At 38.7% G+C, this 20869-nt stretch overlaps 1 protein-coding gene across 1 annotated transcript in view; it reads left to right on the top strand.

Moving 5' to 3' along the window:
- The window catches only part of LOC135461802 (serine/threonine-protein kinase SMG1-like), a 79014-nt gene extending 58438 nt beyond the window's left edge, over window positions 1-20576 (top strand). The window contains exons 56-76 of the mRNA XM_064739043.1: window positions 142-235; window positions 2220-2318; window positions 2925-3043; window positions 3273-3347; window positions 3741-3926; window positions 4299-4541; window positions 5002-5119; window positions 5326-5408; window positions 5828-6078; window positions 8969-9134; window positions 9637-9813; window positions 9987-10111; window positions 11928-12006; window positions 12372-12497; window positions 12892-12990; window positions 13786-13973; window positions 14810-14901; window positions 15484-15615; window positions 16413-16466; window positions 17251-17357; window positions 17998-20576. Of these exons, the coding sequence (XP_064595113.1) occupies window positions 142-235; window positions 2220-2318; window positions 2925-3043; window positions 3273-3347; window positions 3741-3926; window positions 4299-4541; window positions 5002-5119; window positions 5326-5408; window positions 5828-6078; window positions 8969-9134; window positions 9637-9813; window positions 9987-10111; window positions 11928-12006; window positions 12372-12497; window positions 12892-12990; window positions 13786-13973; window positions 14810-14901; window positions 15484-15615; window positions 16413-16466; window positions 17251-17357; window positions 17998-18075 (2691 nt within the window). The 3' untranslated portion in view covers window positions 18076-20576. The remainder of the gene's footprint in view (window positions 1-141; window positions 236-2219; window positions 2319-2924; window positions 3044-3272; window positions 3348-3740; window positions 3927-4298; window positions 4542-5001; window positions 5120-5325; window positions 5409-5827; window positions 6079-8968; window positions 9135-9636; window positions 9814-9986; window positions 10112-11927; window positions 12007-12371; window positions 12498-12891; window positions 12991-13785; window positions 13974-14809; window positions 14902-15483; window positions 15616-16412; window positions 16467-17250; window positions 17358-17997) is intronic.
- Window positions 20577-20869: the final 293 nt, after the last annotated feature.

Raw genomic sequence — 20869 nt, 5'->3', positions numbered from 1 at the left:
TAAAAATTATCATTTCAGAGAAAGTTACAAGTTATTACAGTTCACTTGTAAATTTGTATGTCAATTTGTGTGTGGCTGTTTGGTCTTACACAGCTTGATTTTTGCTGGTTGTGATCAAATATTTTTAACTGATTGTTTCAGTTGATGGAACGTCGCCATCAGGACATATCAGAGACATCTGTACTGGAGGTTCAGGCTCATGAAGCACTGGACACCGTTACAACTTACTTGCAGGGTTAGTACTTAACTATCTGCTGAAGTAGTGTTAAATCACAATCATAACTGACATAAGCATTATCTAATCACAAGGCCACACTAGACAAGTACCATTCTCCATTCTTTGAGATTAAATTTTCATGATTGACTTACTTCCATTTTTCTCTGGTGATTGGTGGCAATAAATGGTTGATGTTGCTGTCCTGTGTAGACTTACATGAAGTTTGCTGGACACAGTTTGCCATCGGCTGCATGACATGTCACATGGGGAAAAGTTATCCTGTGTAACTTATCAAAGGCTGGTGAATTACTCCGGACAATCTTGTTCCCTCCACTCGAAAGCATTGTGTACTTGTACGGGAAACAGTATTGCATTAAGCAACAATGATGAAAAGAAAAATCAAGACTCACTCATTACTGGCAACAAATTTTACATATCACAGATCAGGTTCTTTACTGCTGACAAACCTTATCCCTCACAACGTTGGTTTATCACTACCTGATATTGCTAGTGCATTATTGGGGAATATCAACAGTTTGTATGTATGTTACGCTTTTTTTTGGTACATAAAAAATTCAACTTTATTCTACTACCATCAAGGAACCTACATGTAATTGCTATGAAATATCATTGAGGAATAGCTTCATAAGAAGGACTATACGCCAATGTAAGATTTACATGTGCCATAATTGTTCCAGAATTGCGGACAGGATTTGGGGCTTTACCGCAGTGGGGCCGTCCCTATGATCATTGGGGGTGTGAAATGGGGGAATGGATAATTCTTTTCAGGGCTAACTCAACATGAAAGCCTTGCCTCCACATGTGTAAACACTCGACTTGGGCAGTGATGTGCGCAGCTGGGGGTGCCAGGGTTTTAATGACAATCATATACTTCCCGTAAACTTAACAGATTTTGTAGCCCTGTACAGTGGGAGCAAGCAATAAATGTCAATCTTAAGCAATTTTCAACGGACCGCTGAAGCCTGTATATGTGTGAATATGCTGCCAAAATGATTCAAAAATTTTGTGTTGTTGGAATTGTACCAGAATAAAAACATTTTCCTCTTGTCTAAAAATGTGTTGATTGTCTCATAATAGGCATACTTATTCGGTCTTTACATTGTCAAACATCAACACCATACTACTCTGACTTACCGAAATTAGGCGCTGCATAACAGGTTTGCTGTCACAAGAAAATCCATTTTCACCCAGTTTGTTTGCATCAGAACATATCTACGTCTTCATAGCTTACAATTGAGTGAGAATCAGTACTGTCATGTGTTTTTATGGAATATATTTTGATTAAGTGCATTTTATCATCTGGATACCTGCCGGGCTGGGCACTTCATTTACAATTCCAGTGCTAGATCATTTGTTAGGTGTAAAATATTACGGCGAATTTACAAGGATTATACCCGCTATGGATTTTGATGAAATTGGAATCAGGGCCCACTTCTTTTCTGAGTGTGTTCAGGTACAGTAAGTGTTTGTGATAAGGATTCAACAGAAACATCTGAACCAGTTTGGAGTAAGTTACTTTGTGAAAACTTTTTAGTAGAGTTCAAACTGCAACCATAATACCTGTACTATATGTATACTTAGTCGGGTAATGAACAGCATTGATCTGTGAAAAGTCGGCTCCTTTGTCCAGTTGTTGTTATTTTTTTCATGTTTTTGTTTGTTACACTACTACTTCAGCGGACATTGACTAATGACTGATAGTAGAGGAGAATAGGCTGCGGACAATCATGCATGTCTTGTAGCAGGCACAGCTATACAGGTGATAGGTTGGGTTAGGAAACTATAATCCGCTTAGTTTGTGGAAACCCCAATCAGCCACCTACTTTGGCAGCGTTCTTAGAAGTTGAAATACCTGGGTGTTAGGGTGGGGATAATCAAGAGTGTCAGAATTTCTAGAGTGTCCGAAATTTTGAAAGAAAATATGGAATATTTCAGATTAATGTTTCCTGGTTTTCATTGATCTGATTTTTCTCTGTCACAGACAACGGTGTACATGGGACATACAGCATGTTGGGTGTGATCCTTACAGCATTAGGACAGTTAAACAAGCGCTACTTGATCATGGAGGGAGCTGCTGCAGGTAAACTGATACAACTCTTACATTCCACATAGAAGAAAGCTTCTCTCATTATTGCTTTAATAATTTACTTTGTCACCTGTACATTTGATGTCAGAGAACCATTAATGAAGTATCCAATGGACAAGGCTCACAGCACAGCCCGAGAGGGAAATTAGCTTTAGTAAATTACTGTTCCTATCCCGGTTGTTCAAAACTGGCTTAAGACTTAATACCAGATTTAACTTCAAGCCGTAATTTTTCTTAGCCTAAAAAAATTGTGTAACATTATATTAAATATGAACCAAAACTGCTTCTGTTACACTCTGACTTTGGAAAAGTGTATTTTCTGCTTAGTTATGCTAAAATTTTAAATATAAAATGTGACTTAATAACAGTACTAGCTAATACACTTTGGACCCACTGGGCCCAGGAGTTTCAGAAGGCTTGTGAGGTGTCATTGGGCTTAAGCATATATGTGTTCTACTTTGTATCCAAATGGAATTTAGTCAGTCAATGTAAGTTGTTGTTTTTATTGTGTGGTGTGCTCTATATACTATTTTGTATGCTATTTTGAACAACTGTGTGAGATGACTAATGATCCTTCTGTATTGGCTTTCTGTTCTCCAGCTGCTGGTGACCGGCTGATGGACCTGACCTCACGCGATGGAGACTGGTTCCTCGATGAACTCTGCTCCATGAGTGGAAACATTAATCAGTTTCTCTCCATTCTTAAGGATATTGCCATGGTAATTTAAATAGGCTTTGTGTTGACCGGCTCATTCAGTTGAAAAAAACCAACCATCAGTAAATGTACATCTTACAAGTACCTGTCAAACTTTGAAAAGAATCTTAATAATGACATATTATTCAGTTCATATTTTAGTAACGTTTTTAGTAAATATTTTGTTGTTTATATTCTGGTTGTATTATTATGATTATATCATTATATACAGGTACATGTTATCTTTTCTACAGCCTGGTCATCAGATGATATCTCACAACCTACAAACAGCTTTTACTGCAACTCACAACATCTACATAGCCCTGCAGGTAGGTCACGTCAAACATATGTGTAATGTACATATATGATGGGCCAACATACCAGTTGGATCACTTTGTAGTCATACCAGTCTTTATTTTATCAGAAAGCAAAGAGAAGAGTCTTTGTAATTAATGTCAAGTGTTATGTATAATATGTTAGTGAGCTGAAGTGAAATCCTGATGAGATGTAGCATAAAGACTTGGGATGTTTTGAATATATGAAATGAACTCATAGTGTTTCTTTTTTATAGTGGAGAAACACTGTAATTAAAATAAGTTAATAACTGAAGTATTATTTTTTTTTTTTAATTTTTGACAACTGAAGGAATACTGATTACCTCAAATCTGACTGTCAAAGACCTGTTGATTCTTTAAATATGATGGTTTATTGTCATTGTACAGGAGATGAATATGAACTTTCGTACAATCATCATCCCAGAGGCTCTGAAGGCAGTCCAGGCTGAGGATCCAAGTGTGCTGGATGCTCTGGCAGGCCTTGAGAGGGTGATAGAGGGAGCAGGCAAACCTCTGGATGCTCTGCTCTCCCAGCTAGACACCCTCCACAGGAATGCTATCATGGGCATGCAGGTAGACGTAAGGGGAGACTACTCGCATCACCTTTATAACCACATACACCAGAGCAATTTTGAACAGCGATTATGTTATCTGTTAATCTTAATATTCTTGAGTATGGCGTAAAGCACCATTCAGATAAATAAATAAATAAATCTGTTAATCCTTAGGAAAGTTGGCTGCTGATGATTTCTTCCAGTCCTTCTCCAATATAATATCAGATGTGCTGTGCTCTCCTAATGAAGTTTATGTAGCGCTTGTTAAATGCACTGTCAATCAATTGAGCATGAATAGTTTACATGTATATGTAATGTAACTTATTGTACTGTGAGTCATTTAGTGTTCACCTGCATGTGTTTGTATGTGTTGCTGTGCGACTTGTTACAGACTGATGATGCCCAGGTGATAGGGGTGGTGGGAAAGATGCGGGGGATGCTGAATGAGCTATTACAGGGTCCAGATCAGGAGAGTACAGAGTTGTCCCCTGGTCAGATGTTACTCATGGGATTTAATGGACTGTTCACTCGCCTGGATCATGAGTTCGTGGATATGCTGGAGCAGCTGGACTCAGCATCAGTTCCTGACATATGGAAGAAAGTGGATGTGGTCAGAGAGGCTAAAGCACTCCAGGTACCTAACATATCCTGTAGTATCGAGTGTGTCTGTTCTTCTCAGTCACATATCTTCAGTTATGCTTTTAACTTTTGTGTATGTTGATGTGGCATAAAATGTGGCTTGTTCTTATCCCAGTATACTGTGCAAAGTAGTCAGATGTGATCTGTGTTAATGAGCAAATTATTATGGTTGATTATATGTACATGCATACACGTAAATGTAACAGTTTACATATGTCTTAAATCAGGATTTTGACTTAAATTGTGTTACTGTTTCCATATGGGAATAGTGTTGTAAACAATCTGAGCTTTAAATCTAGAAGTTTGTTAGGTAAACGTGAAAATTGTGTGTTTTACTTCATCTCCCCTGCCAATATCAATACGCAACACTCAAATAAGTGAAAGACTTCTTTCTTTGCTAGTTTCAAGACTTTTGTATTTGACTAAAGAATTAAGTTCTCTTCTTTTAATTTCAGGTGTCGGCATTCACAGATGAAACAAATTTATTGCAGGCTGACATCTTTTTTGCGAGACAACTTCTGGCTATGCAAGAGTTTCTGGATATGTGCAAACAATTTGCAAACACCTTACAAGGTAATGGCAAGCTACCCTTATTTATTCATTAGTAACACATAGTAATCTGTCTGGGTATAATACATGTGCATGTATAATATCATTGTTACACATTATGGATGCTACATGTAGGTAAAAGAATCATGAAATTAATGTTGTGATTTATTTTAAGGTTGATTGGTAACAGTTAAATTTGAAGTGACAAAGATGTAATTACTCTGTGACAGGTGCAGAGGGAGGCGTCTGTTATGATGATGACCAGATGGCCAAACCCGTGAAGAAGTTCATTGGGGAGTATGTGAGGAAAAAGGTATAGCACCGTAGTGTGGAGCTTCATGTAGTTGGTATGTGACATTATAGATCAACGTGAAGCACTGTACAGCACACATTGGGCTGGAGCAATAGCCAGAAATGGAAAATGGGGTGCCAAAATGGCCCTTGATTTCATTTTTTTTTTCTGTCTCTCCAAAGTGCTGAAAACACTGCATCCAAATAGATGGTTAGCTAACTAATGCATTATATACAACAGACAAGTACATACACTTTCAATGTTGGAGACAGTAACACTTAATGATAGTTGTACATACATATCTTTGTTCATGTTTGACAAGTGAAGTTATAGCTAGTAAAATTATTCAAGGTATTGCATTATACAAATGTGGTGTAACTCAGACTTTCCTTCTACAAGGATGGCCAGTGTACAGGTATGTTTACATATTATGTTTATAGGTACTGGGCTTCCCCTCTCAGATCTTGGGCTATGTGATCTGCGTGTATGTGAACTATCTGGGCCTGGATGTGACGGCAGAGATAGAGCTGAAGGACATTGGGGCAGAGTCTAAGGTAGCCCTGGATGATCTCTGTAAGAAGGCTGTGGATGGATGCCTGAGGAATGAGCAGTTTCAACATCATCACCTCACGCAAGCCAGCTCTGTGACTGGCAGTTATGATAACGCCTGGAGGAAACATGATCTGGCCAGGTATGAGCAGAATGCAGTGATTTCCATTGAGATACAGTCATGGAAAAAATTATTAGACCACTCATATTTTCTTTGGTTTCTTGTTCATTTTAATGCCTGGCAACCCTAAAGGTGTATTAACTGAAGATTACAATGAATACGACAAAAATCCAGCTGATTCCATAATACTTTGTCGTATTTGATATGCTTTAAGGTCAGTTGTATTCCTAGGGTGTATGCGAGGCAATTTCATGCTTTCCATTTACATGCAGACTTACATAAAGAGTGGTTTCCTGTTTACATGTAGGCTTACATAAATAGGGGTCTCTTGTTTATATATTAAGACGCAGCACAACTCGGTAGTTGTCAGCTCCCATAATGCCTAAAACGAAAGAATTTTGTGGAGCCAGAAAGGCAGCCATCTTGGCACAGCTGGATACTGGATTGAGCGAGCGACGAGTGGCCAAAAAACTGACGATCTCTAAGACAGCAGTTCATTACACCAAGAAAAAGCAAGCCGAACATGGTACTACAAAACTGCTAGCTGGTCGAGGCAGGAAACGTCTTTCTACCCCACGAGATGACCGAGCACTCGTCCGGTCCTGTATCAAGAATCGTCGTCAGACCTCCAGAGACCTTAGAAATGAGTGGGCATTGTCAACAAATGTGACTTGTTCAGCAAGAACAGTTCGAAAACCGACTTCTTGAAGCTGGTCTAAAGTCACACAGGGCACGGAAGAAGCCCTTCATCAACGAGAGACAGCGGAAGGCCCGCTTGCGTTTTGCGAGAGATCACAAGAATTGGACTGTTGATGATTGGGCTAAAGTTCTCTTCGGTGATGAATCCAATTTTGAGTTGATGCCTACTCCAGCCAACTTACTGGTTAGGAGGAAGCCTGGGGAAGCCTACAAACCAGACTGCCTTGCTCCTACTGTAAAGCATGGGGGTGGATCAGTGATGATCTGGGGTTGTTTCAGTATGGGTGGAACAGGACAGATGCAGTTGTGTGAAGGGAGAATGAACCAAGTCACATACAGAGCTACTCTTGAAAACAGTCTTCTTCCATCAGCTGCTAAACTCTTTCCTGGCTCGAATGACTGGATTTTCCAACAAGACAATGCCCCTTGCCACACGGCAAGGTCAGTTAAAACCTGGATAGAGAACCGGAACATTCGAACCATGAATTGGCCTGCTCAGTCACCTGATCTGAATCCAATTGAAAACCTGTGGAATATTATCAAGTTCAAAATGGAGAACCACAAGCCCAAAAACAAAGCAAATTTGTTCGAATTTTTGCAACAGGAATGGGCTGCTGTGACCGCAGGGCAATGTAACAAACTGGTGGAGAGCATGCCAAGGTGCATGGCTGCAGTCATCAAAAACAATGGGCATGCAATCAAGTACTAACTCCCGTATGAGACTGAGAGTCATGTGACTACGTGACTAGGAGACAGGAGAAAAAATGAAATGCCAAAATGTTTTTGAGAATACAGTTGCCACATCTACAGATGTATGAACTTAAGTGATTTTGGTCATTGTCAAGAAAGTCATAGAGAACTGATAGATATCACCTCTTAAATAAAACCCTTATGAACTATTTCTGTTTTCATCACTTTCTTTGCCCAAACAAATGTTCCTTCAGTTGTGCAAGGTTTTAAAATGAACAAGAAATGGGAGAAAGCAAGGGTGGTCTAATAATTTTTTCCATGACTGTATATGACTTACTGCTGTATTTGTTGGGGCGCTCATTGGATGAGCTAGTCTGCAGTGATTTCCATAGATTGATCGCTTACCATTATATTTGTTGGAGCCCTTGTTGGTTGAGATAGTCCACAGCATTTCCAAAGAGATTGATTTCTTACCATCATATATGTTTGGACCCTCATTGGGGAGATAGTCCACAGCATTTCCGAAGAGATTGATTTCTTACCATCATATATGTTTGGACCCTCGTTGGGGAGATAAACCGCAGAATTTTCAAAGAGATTGATTTCTTACTGTTATATTTGTTGGGGCCCTCGAAGGCTGAGCTAGTTTGAAGTAATTTTTATAGAGATTGGTTGCTCACCATTAAATTTGTTAGGGCCCTCATTGGCAGAGCTACTATGGAGTGATTTCCATAGAGATTGATTGCTTACCATTGTATTTGTTGGGGCCCATGTTGGCTGAGCTAGTTTGTAGTGATTGCCATACATGTAGATTGATTGCTTACCATTGTATTTGTTGGGGCCTTTGTTGGTTGAGATAGTCAGCACATTTCCAAGAGATTAATTGGTTCTCACAATATTTGTTGGGGAACTCATTGGCTGAAATAGTTAAAAACGCTGGCTTCAGGAGACGGGTATATGTACCTCGCAAAGGAGGGTAGTTTGCTTCAGTCATAACCCTTTAAACATGACTGCTTAAATACATGTGTAAAATTCTTGAGTATGATGTTAGACACTAATGAAATTAGTCCAAAAATTGTCTATGTTAATTATCAAGGCATTGCTCCGCATACAGAAAAGAGGCATATGGCCAGCGAGATTGCATGTTCAAATTTAGCTTCTTGGGGTTTTATTGGTGCTTACCGTCAGGAGGCTGGGGAAGTGCAATGGTTTAGCTGGTTTCCTCCGCCCATAAATCTGACCACCATTACACAAATGAACAGTTATTAAACATGCAGCATAATGACCCTGGAGCCTCTCACCATTGCGATCAGTGTAAGTTCAAGTATAGCTGATGGTGGATTCCTCTCTGGTCGTATGTGGGAAGGTCTTCCAACAAACTGCAAATGGTCATTACTTTCCCCGGCCTAGTGTCATCCCCTATAATGCCAGTTGTCACTGAAATATTCACGTAAAACTCTTAAATGAGTGACATAATGTGGCAGTGTAGAAGATGGTTCAAGGATGACATGTTTGTTTGTAGGCGACTGGATGCCAACATGACAATGGTGAAGTCCAGTATTCAGAAAGCTCAGCTCCAGCTGGCTCGCTACCAGTGGTTACACGAGGACATCTTCACACAGACTGGACGACTTCACCAGCAAATGGTTATACCCAACAGGTCCACTGTCATGTCAGATATGAGGAAGGTAAAGTAACCGGATCTTTTACTGCTGGGTAGAAAAGCAGAGGTTCCACTGGTCCTTACGAGTTCTTGAAAAAGGGATTATTTTAGGATAAGTTCTTGAAAGTATTTGGTCTTTTTCATTGTTATCTATCCTATTCGCTTATGTTCAAAATGGACCAATATATAAGCTAGGAAATAGAATTCATTAAATGGCATATGAAGGTTTATACTTTTATTATCATTGAAAGGGCTGGAAAGTATCATATATTAGTCTCTTGAAAATCTTTGAAAACATCTTCTTATGTTATGGGATGGGGCAAATATTTCATGATTTTCGTTGACCAGGTTTGTCAGGAAACTGCTGAACTGTGATTGTTTCTTACGATGGCCTGTTTTCATCTGGATTGCCCATTTCCTCCACCAACAAAGTCGACCACTGTCACATATGTGAACATTCTTAAGCAAGGTATTGAATACCAATCAAATAAATACGCTTTGATTCTGACTCACTCCAAACTTTTCAGAGTGTGCAGGGGTTGCTGGCAGGGGATGGTACAATAGCCAGCTGTCAGGAGAGATACACTCAGCTAGAGGCCAGTATAACCCAGAGACTGAAGTGGGCGGCAGGGGCTAACCCTTCCCTCAACACTGTCCTCCAGCAGTTTGATGAGGCGTCCAGCTACAGACAACAGCTTATTGAGGTACTGTATTATACTGCTTTCATATTTATGGTTTAAAAACGAAATCAGTGTTCTCAGCATGGACATCCCAACAACAATACAGTGAACACAGAACTAATTTTTTACACAAGTAAATGTTTTTCATGTCATAGATGATGTTCATTGATTTACTGATCATGTGTGTTGTATAACAGGAGGATAGCAAGCTGTCTGCTGAGGTGGTGAGCCTTTGTCAGGGTATACTGCATTTTGAGGCCATGAGGACCCGCACCCCCGAGGCCCTCTCTGCTGATAACACATTCCTACAGCTCATTGGCAGGTGAGGGAAACAATATTATTGTCTGCTAGAAATTAATTAATAAAAATAAAATTGAATTGCCTGTGGTAACTTTAAACTGTTTTGGCTTACATGTCATCTGTGTGCAGGAAGTTATGGAGCATGAGTTGAGGGATTGATTAGCTCAATTCTTGCATAGTACTACAGCTGACTGTATTATTACATAGTGGAGAAGCAACGAGTAACAGTTGATTGTTGACAAAGAACCGACAAGGCATGGAGCGCCACATCAATTCTTTTTCAAGAATCAACTGTTGCGAGTTGTTTCTCATACTTAAACGTGTCTGTAGTAACATAACAACTATCAATTCTTTTTCAAGAATTGCACAGTGTCATTTCAAGCGAACAATAAAAAGACATTATATCACAATGCTTTTTTGTGCCGGCTGAGCTGCCATATTTGCATAGTAGAAAATAATATGTATCATGGTTGATCTTTCGTGACGGTGTTACATGAAATTTTAGTGCAACAGCCTTAAAGCTTTCAGCCTGTGGGAGCTCAGTCCGTGTACTCTATGTAGGCTATTACTTGAGCATACACTGACATTGCCTCAGTCTATGTTTAGTTTTGTGGGAAAGTAAATCTGAACTGACTGAAGCTTACATATAATCCGGCGAAGTCTGATAGTAGATTACACAATTTCTTTCACATTGACGTATCAAGGCCTTGAGATATCCAAAATGTTCTTAATCAGAATACTACAAATTAGACCCACCAGTTCACAATAGTACAAACTCTGTTTTGCTGTTTATATTTGTGGCTGAGAGGATTGATGACTCCACTCTACCTTTTCTCACACTGACAACATTTGGTGTATATGAAATGAAGACGAAAAACAAAACTGTCATAAAATAAATTTCACATTGTTAAGAAATGAATGGACCCTTCAAATATAACATTCTTATGTTAGACAAAGGTTTGACGTCACAACAAACCTTTAAAGTCGCCTAAAGGGAGGAGGTTGTATGGTCTTCCTGGATAGCTCAGCGGGATCTTGGAGTGTTTAAAAGTCTTATGTTTTTGGGCTCGAATCCCACTCTACCGTACACCAATCTAAGGCGCACTCAGATGGTACAAGTTGTCACTCATCACCACTCAAACCACAAACTCGCAAGTGTGGATTCTTGAAAAATAATCAACTGCGCAGACAATGGCGTGACCTCACAGCAAACGTTTAAATGGTATGCACACTACAACAGCAAACCTACATTAAGATGACTGTATTAATTACCAGTGTACCAAACCTGCTACACCTGCATAAATCAGTCCAGTATTAAGGTATCTGTATTAATTACCGACCTGCAGATTCCAGAGCCTGGTTTCTCCCACTACAATGTTGGACACTGTTGTATAAGTGAAATATTTTTGAGTATGGTGTAAAACACCAGTCAAATAAATAAATAAATTTGTTCACTCCATCATTAAGATAAATGCTCAGTCGGTTAGCGCGCTAGCGCAGCGTAATGACCCTGAAGCCTCTCACCAATGCGGTCGCTGTGAGTTCAAGTCCAGCTTATGCTGGCTTCCTCTCCGGTCGTAAGTGGGAAGGTCTGCAGCAACCTGTGGATGGTCGTGGGTTTCCCCCGGGCTGTGCCTGGTTTCCACCCACCATAATGCTGGCTGCCGTCGTTTAAATGAAATATTCTTGAGTACGGCGTAAAATACCAATCAAATAAATAAATCAAATTAAGATAACTGTGTTAATTACTTTATTAATTACCAGTTTACTGAGTGTAAGTAGAATTGAATGCATTTAGCCTACTACATGAATGTAAATAAATTCTTCCACTATTTTAGATGCAGTGAGAGTTGTATGCTGGCAGAAAGCACGGCTAGCACAGTCACAGATATTGAGGAGATTCTGATGACTACTAAGGTTAGTGTCAGTAAGACATGTAGTTGCACATGTATTTGTGTCTCTGGACAAAAATCTGCTTGTCCAAGATATTCCTGGAACTGCCTTGAACCGTTATTACCTAAGATTAGGTAAACGGATATTCATTGCAGGTTTTTTAGGAGTTTAAAATGAGAAGAGTAAAGCTTTAGTTGCATTTTTTCTAGGGGTTAACCAGCCTCACAGTGATCTCTTTGAAATTCTTTATGGCTCCATCAGTTTGTCGTTATAAAAGGCCGACAACACTATAAGCTTGAAGCTTGGGTCTCAAATTTTTCAACCAGTAATTTTTCAAATAATTCAGTTTTCACATCTCTTGAAATGTGTCACTGTTTTTTTCTTCCTAGTGCCCTGCAGAGGGCCAAACTGTTGATGAGAAGTGGATTAAGTCGACCTTAGACCTCATTAAGAAGGAATCAAAACTGGTATCCACCAAGATAGGTCAGCTGAAGTCACAGCTGGAGACTGCCAAGGTGACATTCTATGTAGTTTTTGTTGTTTTAACACTAATCATGGAATAACCCCATAAGTAAATCTTTGTGGAAATAAGTTAAATTTTAGGGTATTTACCACTATTGGTCTGATTAAAGATTTCTGTTAGGATGTTTGTTTAAAAGGCCTTGGGGTCCTCCGTGGCCAATGGGTCAGTGTACTAGATGCAGCAGACTGACCAAAGATCCTCCCACTAATGCGGTGGATGTGAGCCCATCCTTTCCGTGGCCATACTTAATAAGGTCTTCTTCCAACCATATGCATCAAATGCATAAATGCCAGGCCATAAATGAGGCATTGATGTGTCGGTCATTTGTTGGATCATAAATACTTGCTGGTTGTCACTATATATCACATCTGTTCTGTCTTTATCAGGAGGGTGTAAAAGCAGAGGTAACCAACATCCGAACTGTCCTCTCTGTTCATCACAAACTGATGTCAGAGATCCGATCCATCCTGAAATCACTGGCTAAGGTAAGGCATAACATGACTTAATATAATGGATAATGTTGGAAACAGTCTTATGTAAAAAATTTACTTTTATATAACATCATCAGATATATTTATAGTAAATTTTGTCTTTTGTATGATGTTGTGACATTGGCGGTGTATTCAGAAGTGACCTTGCAATAATCTCATAAATAGAAGTCGACCTTTATACCACAAAAAGAGGCTCATGTATTCGTTTATAAATGTGAAAAGTCATTTCCACTTATTGAGAGCAGGGTTTGGAATTGCACTTCCGAAAGGCATCAATAGATTAATTAAAATCATAGAATCGTCTGTGAATGACACAATAACAGTACCTGCTTAAACGCTGGCTATTGTTATGATGGTGAAGTAAACTATTATTCTGTGGCACTTACAGTTTGTGGGGCCTTGGTGACAATAGTTGTATGCAGTCTGGTTTGTTTTCCACCAGTGTGGTGCACATATCTGTATGTTACGTGTGGAAAAGTTCATTAGTAACTTGCCAAAGGTCGGTAGTTTACCAAAGGCACTCTGGTTTCTCTACCTATAAACTAACCGTCATCATATTAGTGGTGATTGAACATGCTTGAAAACGGTATTAGTATCTTTACCGAAACATCGCTTCCAAATAAACAGAAGTTGTTATCCATATATCTCGTTATGTTATCCAACTCATCTTCTAAATGCCTCTCAAAGATGGTAGCTTTAGGCTACATTTATGTAAATAAATAGACCACCAAATAAATGTATTTCTGTGCTTATGTGTATGACTGATATTTGAACCTGTCTTGTACTCAGTATGAAGAACAAGAGGATGAGGTGTACAGTGGGGAGATAGTGGGCATCAGAGAGTACCTGAACACCTACAAGAACTTCTCTGAGAACTTCAGCATGGCTCTGAAGATTGTGATGAGCGAGGATGTGACCAGGGAGGGGATGGAGGAAGCGAGGACAATCATTAGTAGTCTCAAGACACAGATAGATAGGTACCATGTCACTCATTCACATGTCCATGTACAGTACATATATATTCAGTCTTGCAAATAAGAGGCCTTACAGGGACTTTGTCAGACATCAAAACACATCCTGCCAGGTACAAATGAAGTGGTGCCTGACACTTGACATTTAAATAACATTAAGAATCTTCAAAAGGCTACTTGGAATGGCTGGGTTTTGAAATTTGTGAGTCATGCCTCAAAATGATATGTGCAGGACTAAGTCTGACTTAAGTCTGAGATAGCTTTCGGATTTTGGGGCCAGGGGCCGGTTTCATGAAGGGTAGTTAGAGTTAAGTTGCCCTTAGCTTAATGCACTTTAAATCTCTACAACATGCGTTGTCATGGAAGTTAAGGACAAACTCAGCTAAGTGAGCTCCATGAAACCAGCCCCAGTATCCATATTTTTCAAGCAACTTTGAACTTAAATCATACATTGCAAGTGCTTGAAAGCCAATCTCAGCTCAGGAAAGAACTCAAATTGTGATTGGTACATTCTTCTGCTGTAAAGCATCAGTGTACAAATTTTAAACTCTCTAGAGCAAAGCATTTCAATTGTAGCTGTCTGTGAATTTTTGACTCAACTCTTAAGATGTTTGATAATTATGGCCCCTGATGTTTATACAGAGATATGTCATGTATTAATAAAAGTAATAAATAGATTAGTGTTTCTTTTATGGATTGTTCCTCAACACACTGCAGAGATTTTTCTCCCCTTCTCCTCTCTGTATAAGAGTCTACCTTGAACCTAATTTCAAGTGAAACCTCTTTCTTAAGGGTGTATGTATTTTGTTACATCTCTGACGTGTTTGCGGTGTTTGTTACAGCATTTATATGGACCTGGTAGAGTTTGCTCCTCCGCTGATTATTCAGGAAGAGGAGGAGAAAGCCTCCCCTAGAACTGGGGACTTTGCCTCAGGTCAGATGAGCTCACTGTATTAATGCTGAATCTAAATACATGTACTTTGGAGACATTTGTCTAGTGATATTTTAGCATCACTAAATTGTAACAGTGGCAGAGAAAATATTTTTTTCTAAAATGCTTTCGTGTGTAGGTGTACAATTGCAGATCTTACGTTGTAAGTACTTATGCATGGAATTCTGTGAAAGGTGCCCTGGTTTAATGCTGCTGCACCTAATCCAGTTTATAACTTTTGAATTCTTTCTTCTTGCAAATTAACACTAGACACATGTTGACTGACTGTAAATTGTAACTTGCAAGTAATTTTATTAGAATACTTTTCAATCCATGTAAAATGAATTTCGCATGAGTAATAATATTTTGTGACTTTATTCTTGTGAAAATTTTCGACATGATCCACCCTATTCAAGTGATTATGCAGCTCTTGCAATGGTTCTGTAGCCTGAGTTGGATTTTAAATATTTGTTGACGTGATTGTTCCTACATGTACATGTTAAAATTAGTGCTTTTTTTTGATAAGTACATAAATTGCCTTTATTAAACACCTGTACTGCATGTAATGTATTTGCTTGATTTTAGCTGTGAAGAAGCCCCTGGAGAAAGATGTGCCCATCAGCTTACAGAAACGCTCGTCACATGTTCACAAGGAGCTGCTCAGCTCCATTGCCACACCCACCTCTAGTCCTCAGTCCTCCTCCAGTAGACTCCAGGGTAAGAGCTACACTAAAATACACTACCGTACTATTGTACAAGTTCATCAATATCCAATTAATTTTATACTTTTAAACCAGGTGCAAGTTGATCATTCTTAATGTAAGTGTGATAATTATTACAAGGTTAAGACTCAGTGTTTTAATGCCTCGAAGTCGGTAGATCAAACCTGGGATCAAACCCGGGTTGAGTCGTACCAGAAACTTTAAAAATGGTACTTGTTGCTGCCTTGCTTGGCGCTCAGCACTGAGAGATTAGAGCAAGGAAACAGGACTAGTTGACCCGGTGTGAGTATAGTGTGACTGGGTGAGATGTCATGTCTGGTGTCTTTGTCATGATACTTCACTGGAGATAGCACTTTGGCGACATGGACGTGTCCTGCCACAAGAAGACTCAGTATATGTACACACGCCGAATGACTGTTCGTCTTCATATGACTGAAAAAGTGTGAAGTTACACCCCAAGCAAACATACACAGATACATGCATACAGGGTTTCAACTGTGCAGACCTGGTTGGCTCTGTTGGCTAGAGCATTGCTCTCATTGCAGCCAACTTGTCCCTCCCTAATGAGGTTGAGTCCAGTTCATTCTGATTCATCTTAGGTCAGAAAGTTAGTCAGATTTAGTGTAACTGGAGAAGTGTGGTGGTTTACCCCAACCATAAACCTGAAAGTTATTGTAGAAATGAATAATAATTTAGTCTACTAATCAATTTAATAGGTGTTGCTATTAAAATGTACATACAGGTATTTGGTTATGCTGTAATTATTGTATACATACTTCTTGTATCTTTCAGCTGCTTCTGCAAAAAAGTCAGAGAAAGTATCACGTGATCCAAGAACTGGCAAAGGTAGGTCACCCTTCAACGTTTTCTCTGCTCCTTTAATGTATGGGAAGACTTTATTTGGATAGAATCCCCTTTTGTCATTTACATGTTATAATGTGCAGAATGCTGCAGCAACAATGTTATTGAATGGAGACAATGACATCTGTTTGTACTTCTGTTTTCTTTGATTTATGTATAAAATATCTGTTTAATTATTGTGAAATTTCTTCACAATTAACTTCAATGTTACATCTTGACTGAGAGGAAAAATGATCCCACTGGAAAAATATAGGCTTCGATACGAAAAGTAATAGTTTATTATTATTTAATTGTTCTGAGACTGCAATATTTCTGGTGAAATTTTAGGCAATTTACTGTATTAAACAACTACCAATCATTCATTGATTTTTTAAAATTTTTTAAAGGCTTTTATTTCTTTTAACATGAGCATGGCACAGAACATGCAGAGAAGTAACTGGAACTCTAGATAGATGGGCCATAATTTCTATTAGGGGCAAGTCATGGCAGGGTGGATAAGATGCTTGTCTAGGACACATGGGATTACACCGCCTCCTCTGCTTTCAAGACTTTGGTGGTAATGAACGGGTGACAGCACTCCAAAGCTTCTTTTTGTGGCTTGTTGTCAAGAGCATTGTGAAAATATGCTCTTCACAGGTTGAAAACTGATAGGGTTACACCAGGCAGTCTGCTTTCCATCACCCATAACAATGACCGCCATTGTACATGTGCAAGTAAAAAAGTCTTAAAACACCAGTCAAATAACTATAAATGTTGTGTATGTTTTTAGCTATTCAGGAGAGAAACTCGTATGCTGTGAGCGTCTGGAGAAGAGTCAAGCTGAAGTTGGATGGAAGAGATCCAGACTCCAACAAACGAATGTCTGTAGCTGAACAGGTAATAGTTCCCATGAGACAGGTCTGCGTTAGCCAGAAGCAGTGATGTTGGCAGCAGATTTTTGTCATCATGAGAATAAATAATTGATATAGTCTGCTGTCCCTAAAGGTTTCTGATAATGTTGTAAATTATAAAGATTTGGATGAAATGTTAGTATTAAGTAAATTACACAGTGATGCGGTGTTTTGAGCCAGCTCAGGAAATAAGTCACCACTGTAGATCATATGGACGGCCAGTACTGAATATCACATTGGCAGTCAGTACTGAAGATCACATTGGCAGTCAGTACTGAAGATCACAGTGGCAGTCAGTACTGGAGATCACATTGGCAGTCAGTACTGAAGATCACATTGGCAGTCAGCACTGAAGATCACAGTGGCAGTCAGTACTGGAGATCACATTGGCAGTCAGTACTGAAGATCACATTGGCAGACTTCCAGTGAGTACTGGACTGGAGGCCACTTTGGCTGGCTGCCAATTAGTGCTGTACGTCACCTTGGCTGTCAGTACTGCCTGCTTGCAGTTATAGGCCTTATTCCCGTCAGGGTTCGACTGTATTAGTATTGAGACTCCTATTGGTTTATCATGCTAAATTATTCAGTCTTGTCCCTAAGATTCTGGGTGTATATTGTGTTTTCAGGTGGACTATGTCATCAAAGAGGCCACGAACCTGGACAACCTGAGTGTCCTTTACGAGGGTTGGACCCCTTGGGTGTGAACGTCACTCATGTAGAGAGACGACTACGTCTGGTTTCTACCTACACAGAGCAGTAGCCTCTAGCAGTACCCTCTCAAAGCCCTGACCTCTGTACACGTCAGGGAATATGAGAAGGGAAGAAAGAGAGAGGAAGTGAACTACTGCTACTACAATAAGATCCACGACCCACCTCCTTAAAGAATAGCCACCTCCAGGTGGCCAGCCCTGTCAAGAGCAATAAGCAAACCTGGGTGAAAGGATCTCTCAGGGCCCGGCCTGTGGGCCCTACAATATGAGAGTATACTTTGCTTTTGGTTTTGAGGTCTCGACTGCAGCAGAAGAGTCTAGACAGCTCCTCCTGGCTAAAGCTTCTCACTGGGATGTTCTGGAGGGTGGAGGAGGTCACCCAGGGAAGGTAACTGTGGGTGTTAAACTCCTGACCTGACAGGAGACTGCACAGGTCAACCTGGGGAGTTCAGATAGAGGACAGGTTTTCAACATTTTGTGAAGGACATTGAGAAAGAATTCAGCAATTGAGTGTCAAATGGGAATCTTGGCTTCCCAGAAGAGTTTAAAAAAGAAAGCTAAAGGAAAGTTTTATCACCTCAGGGGGGAAGGGGGAACAAGTTTCAGCTGCGAGCTTCAATCAAAATAGGAAAGGATTATTCCCCCCTTTTTTCCTAAATTTTGTTCATGCAGTGTACTCAAGTGGAGCATTGATGTTTAGTGTAAATGCCCAATGTACCATCTGTTAGAAGGCTGCCAATGCCCCAGTGATGAAGGATACACATACTTTGTATCCCCAAGTATTACATATAACTACAAAAGTTTTAATGGAAGAGAACTTATAAAAGTGCAAATTCTTTGCCATGGATTATTTCAAATATCCATTTACATCTATTGGAGTATCTAAATTTGTGTTTTCTTGTGATAGTAACAGTAAACATCAGTTTGATGCTTTGGTTTTTTTTTTTTTTGATTTTTTTTCTTTGGCTTTAGGTGTTTTGGTATTAGGGTATGCACGCTTGGTATAGCACTTTTTTTTTTCTTGTAGTTTGTCTTTAATGCTATTGAGTTTAATCAGGTTTAGTAGGCTATAATTTCAGAAATCTGTGGAAAATATAATGCAGTGGAAAAGATTTCTGCCATAATATTTCTGTAAACCAAATTTTTTTTCACGTCCCCCACTCAAAATATATATGTAATTTGCTCTCATATGTGTTTTATTGGAAAAAAAGTTTGATCTCTAAGTTTCTCTCTTTACAACAGTTCAGTGTTATGGTATACCGGAAAACAATTTACTTAATATATGAAAGGTTCTCTGGGAGAATTTGCATTTGCATTAATATAACACTTTACTCCTTTCAAATAAATTTAATAACATCGAAATGAACAATTACTGTTATTATTAAATCTGAAGCGAATTCCTAGATTTAATGTTTTTTTTTTTTTTTACGTCTTTCTGTGTGTTTCATTACTTCAATTTTTTTTCTCTTTTTTATGCCTCTCCTGTCTTGTATGAGGTAAATGTTGAATATTGTTTGTGGGTGTGGTTGAACTGGTGGTATGGTCTTTGAATGTACTAATATATTACATAATATGGTGCACAATTATTGTATATGAGAGAAAATAACTAACACATACACAAAAAAAAATAAAAAGTAAAAAAAAAATTGAAAATAAACATTATTTACAAGAATGCGTGGTTTAAAATTTTAAGAGAATATGTCTAAAAAGTAACAAGTTCTGAAATCTGACACTTAATTATTAATCTTTGAGAAAAGTAGATAGATTTGTTATTAAGTTTCAAGTATTGCTACATGAATTATTACTGTATGCTGTGTTTTATCAATACACACACAGGTTAAATCACAAGGCAAACTGCTCTTAACAAATAAATTCTTTATTCAAATTACATGAACTTCTGCAAAGAGCCATAGTCTGATACAGTTTCAATAACCAACACTTATAGGTAATGTTTGTTTCAAAAGAGAGAGACTGTACAGCTCCATTACCTTTATGGTACATTATTGGGATAATGTCATTGTATTTCTGTATAACTTAAAACTTTAGTAAACAAAACGGCCGGTCTTTATCACTTTCCTTCTATGAAATAATTTTTATCAGAGATATATTGGTTACTTCATAAATTTTCAATTCTGTCAGAATGAGCTGCTTATTATTTGTCTCTCATTCATCTATTAAGAATGTTTACCAGATATGAATATGTTTTGTCTCCATGTTTGTTTCTACATTTCTAGTCTCTTAATCTCCTTGTAACTTACTTGTTTTGACATTTCTAAATCTGTAGTGTAGCCCACCTTTCTCGGTGTCAGTTCAATAGTCTGTGTTGAATTCATATTGCAGTGTGTATTAAGCAATTGTCTGAGAAATATATGCAGTCCTTACTTATCCACATGTGTATGTATGTTCTGGATTTCAATAAATAGTTAAAGTAGAATCAATTGTTGTTCCTTACTCATGATTTGTTTTGTGTATCACTTCATTAAGAAGGAATTCTACCTACATGTTGGATACTATTGTATGGTTCTACTGTTACAACCATACATTAGATGAAACCAAGTAACAGATATACTGGGACTAATTGCATCTACTGCACATAAAGCATAGTTGTTTACATTCACTGTATCACCTCAACAATTCATGTCACTTGATTCATATCTCCCTAATTTTGGTTTATATGAATTACAGTCGTGTCTTAGGGTTGTTAGTTTTGTGTTTCCATACAAAATATGTTCTTCATGTATCGTTGTGTGTGTGATAAGTTAGAAAAAATACATTTATCAGACTATCA

Source organism: Liolophura sinensis, chromosome 1 (genome assembly GCF_032854445.1).
Source record: "Liolophura sinensis isolate JHLJ2023 chromosome 1, CUHK_Ljap_v2, whole genome shotgun sequence".
Classification (NCBI taxonomy): domain Eukaryota; kingdom Metazoa; phylum Mollusca; class Polyplacophora; order Chitonida; family Chitonidae; genus Liolophura; species Liolophura sinensis.
The sequence above is the reverse complement of the archived record's forward strand: the minus strand, read 5'-3'. Positions and strand labels throughout refer to the sequence as shown.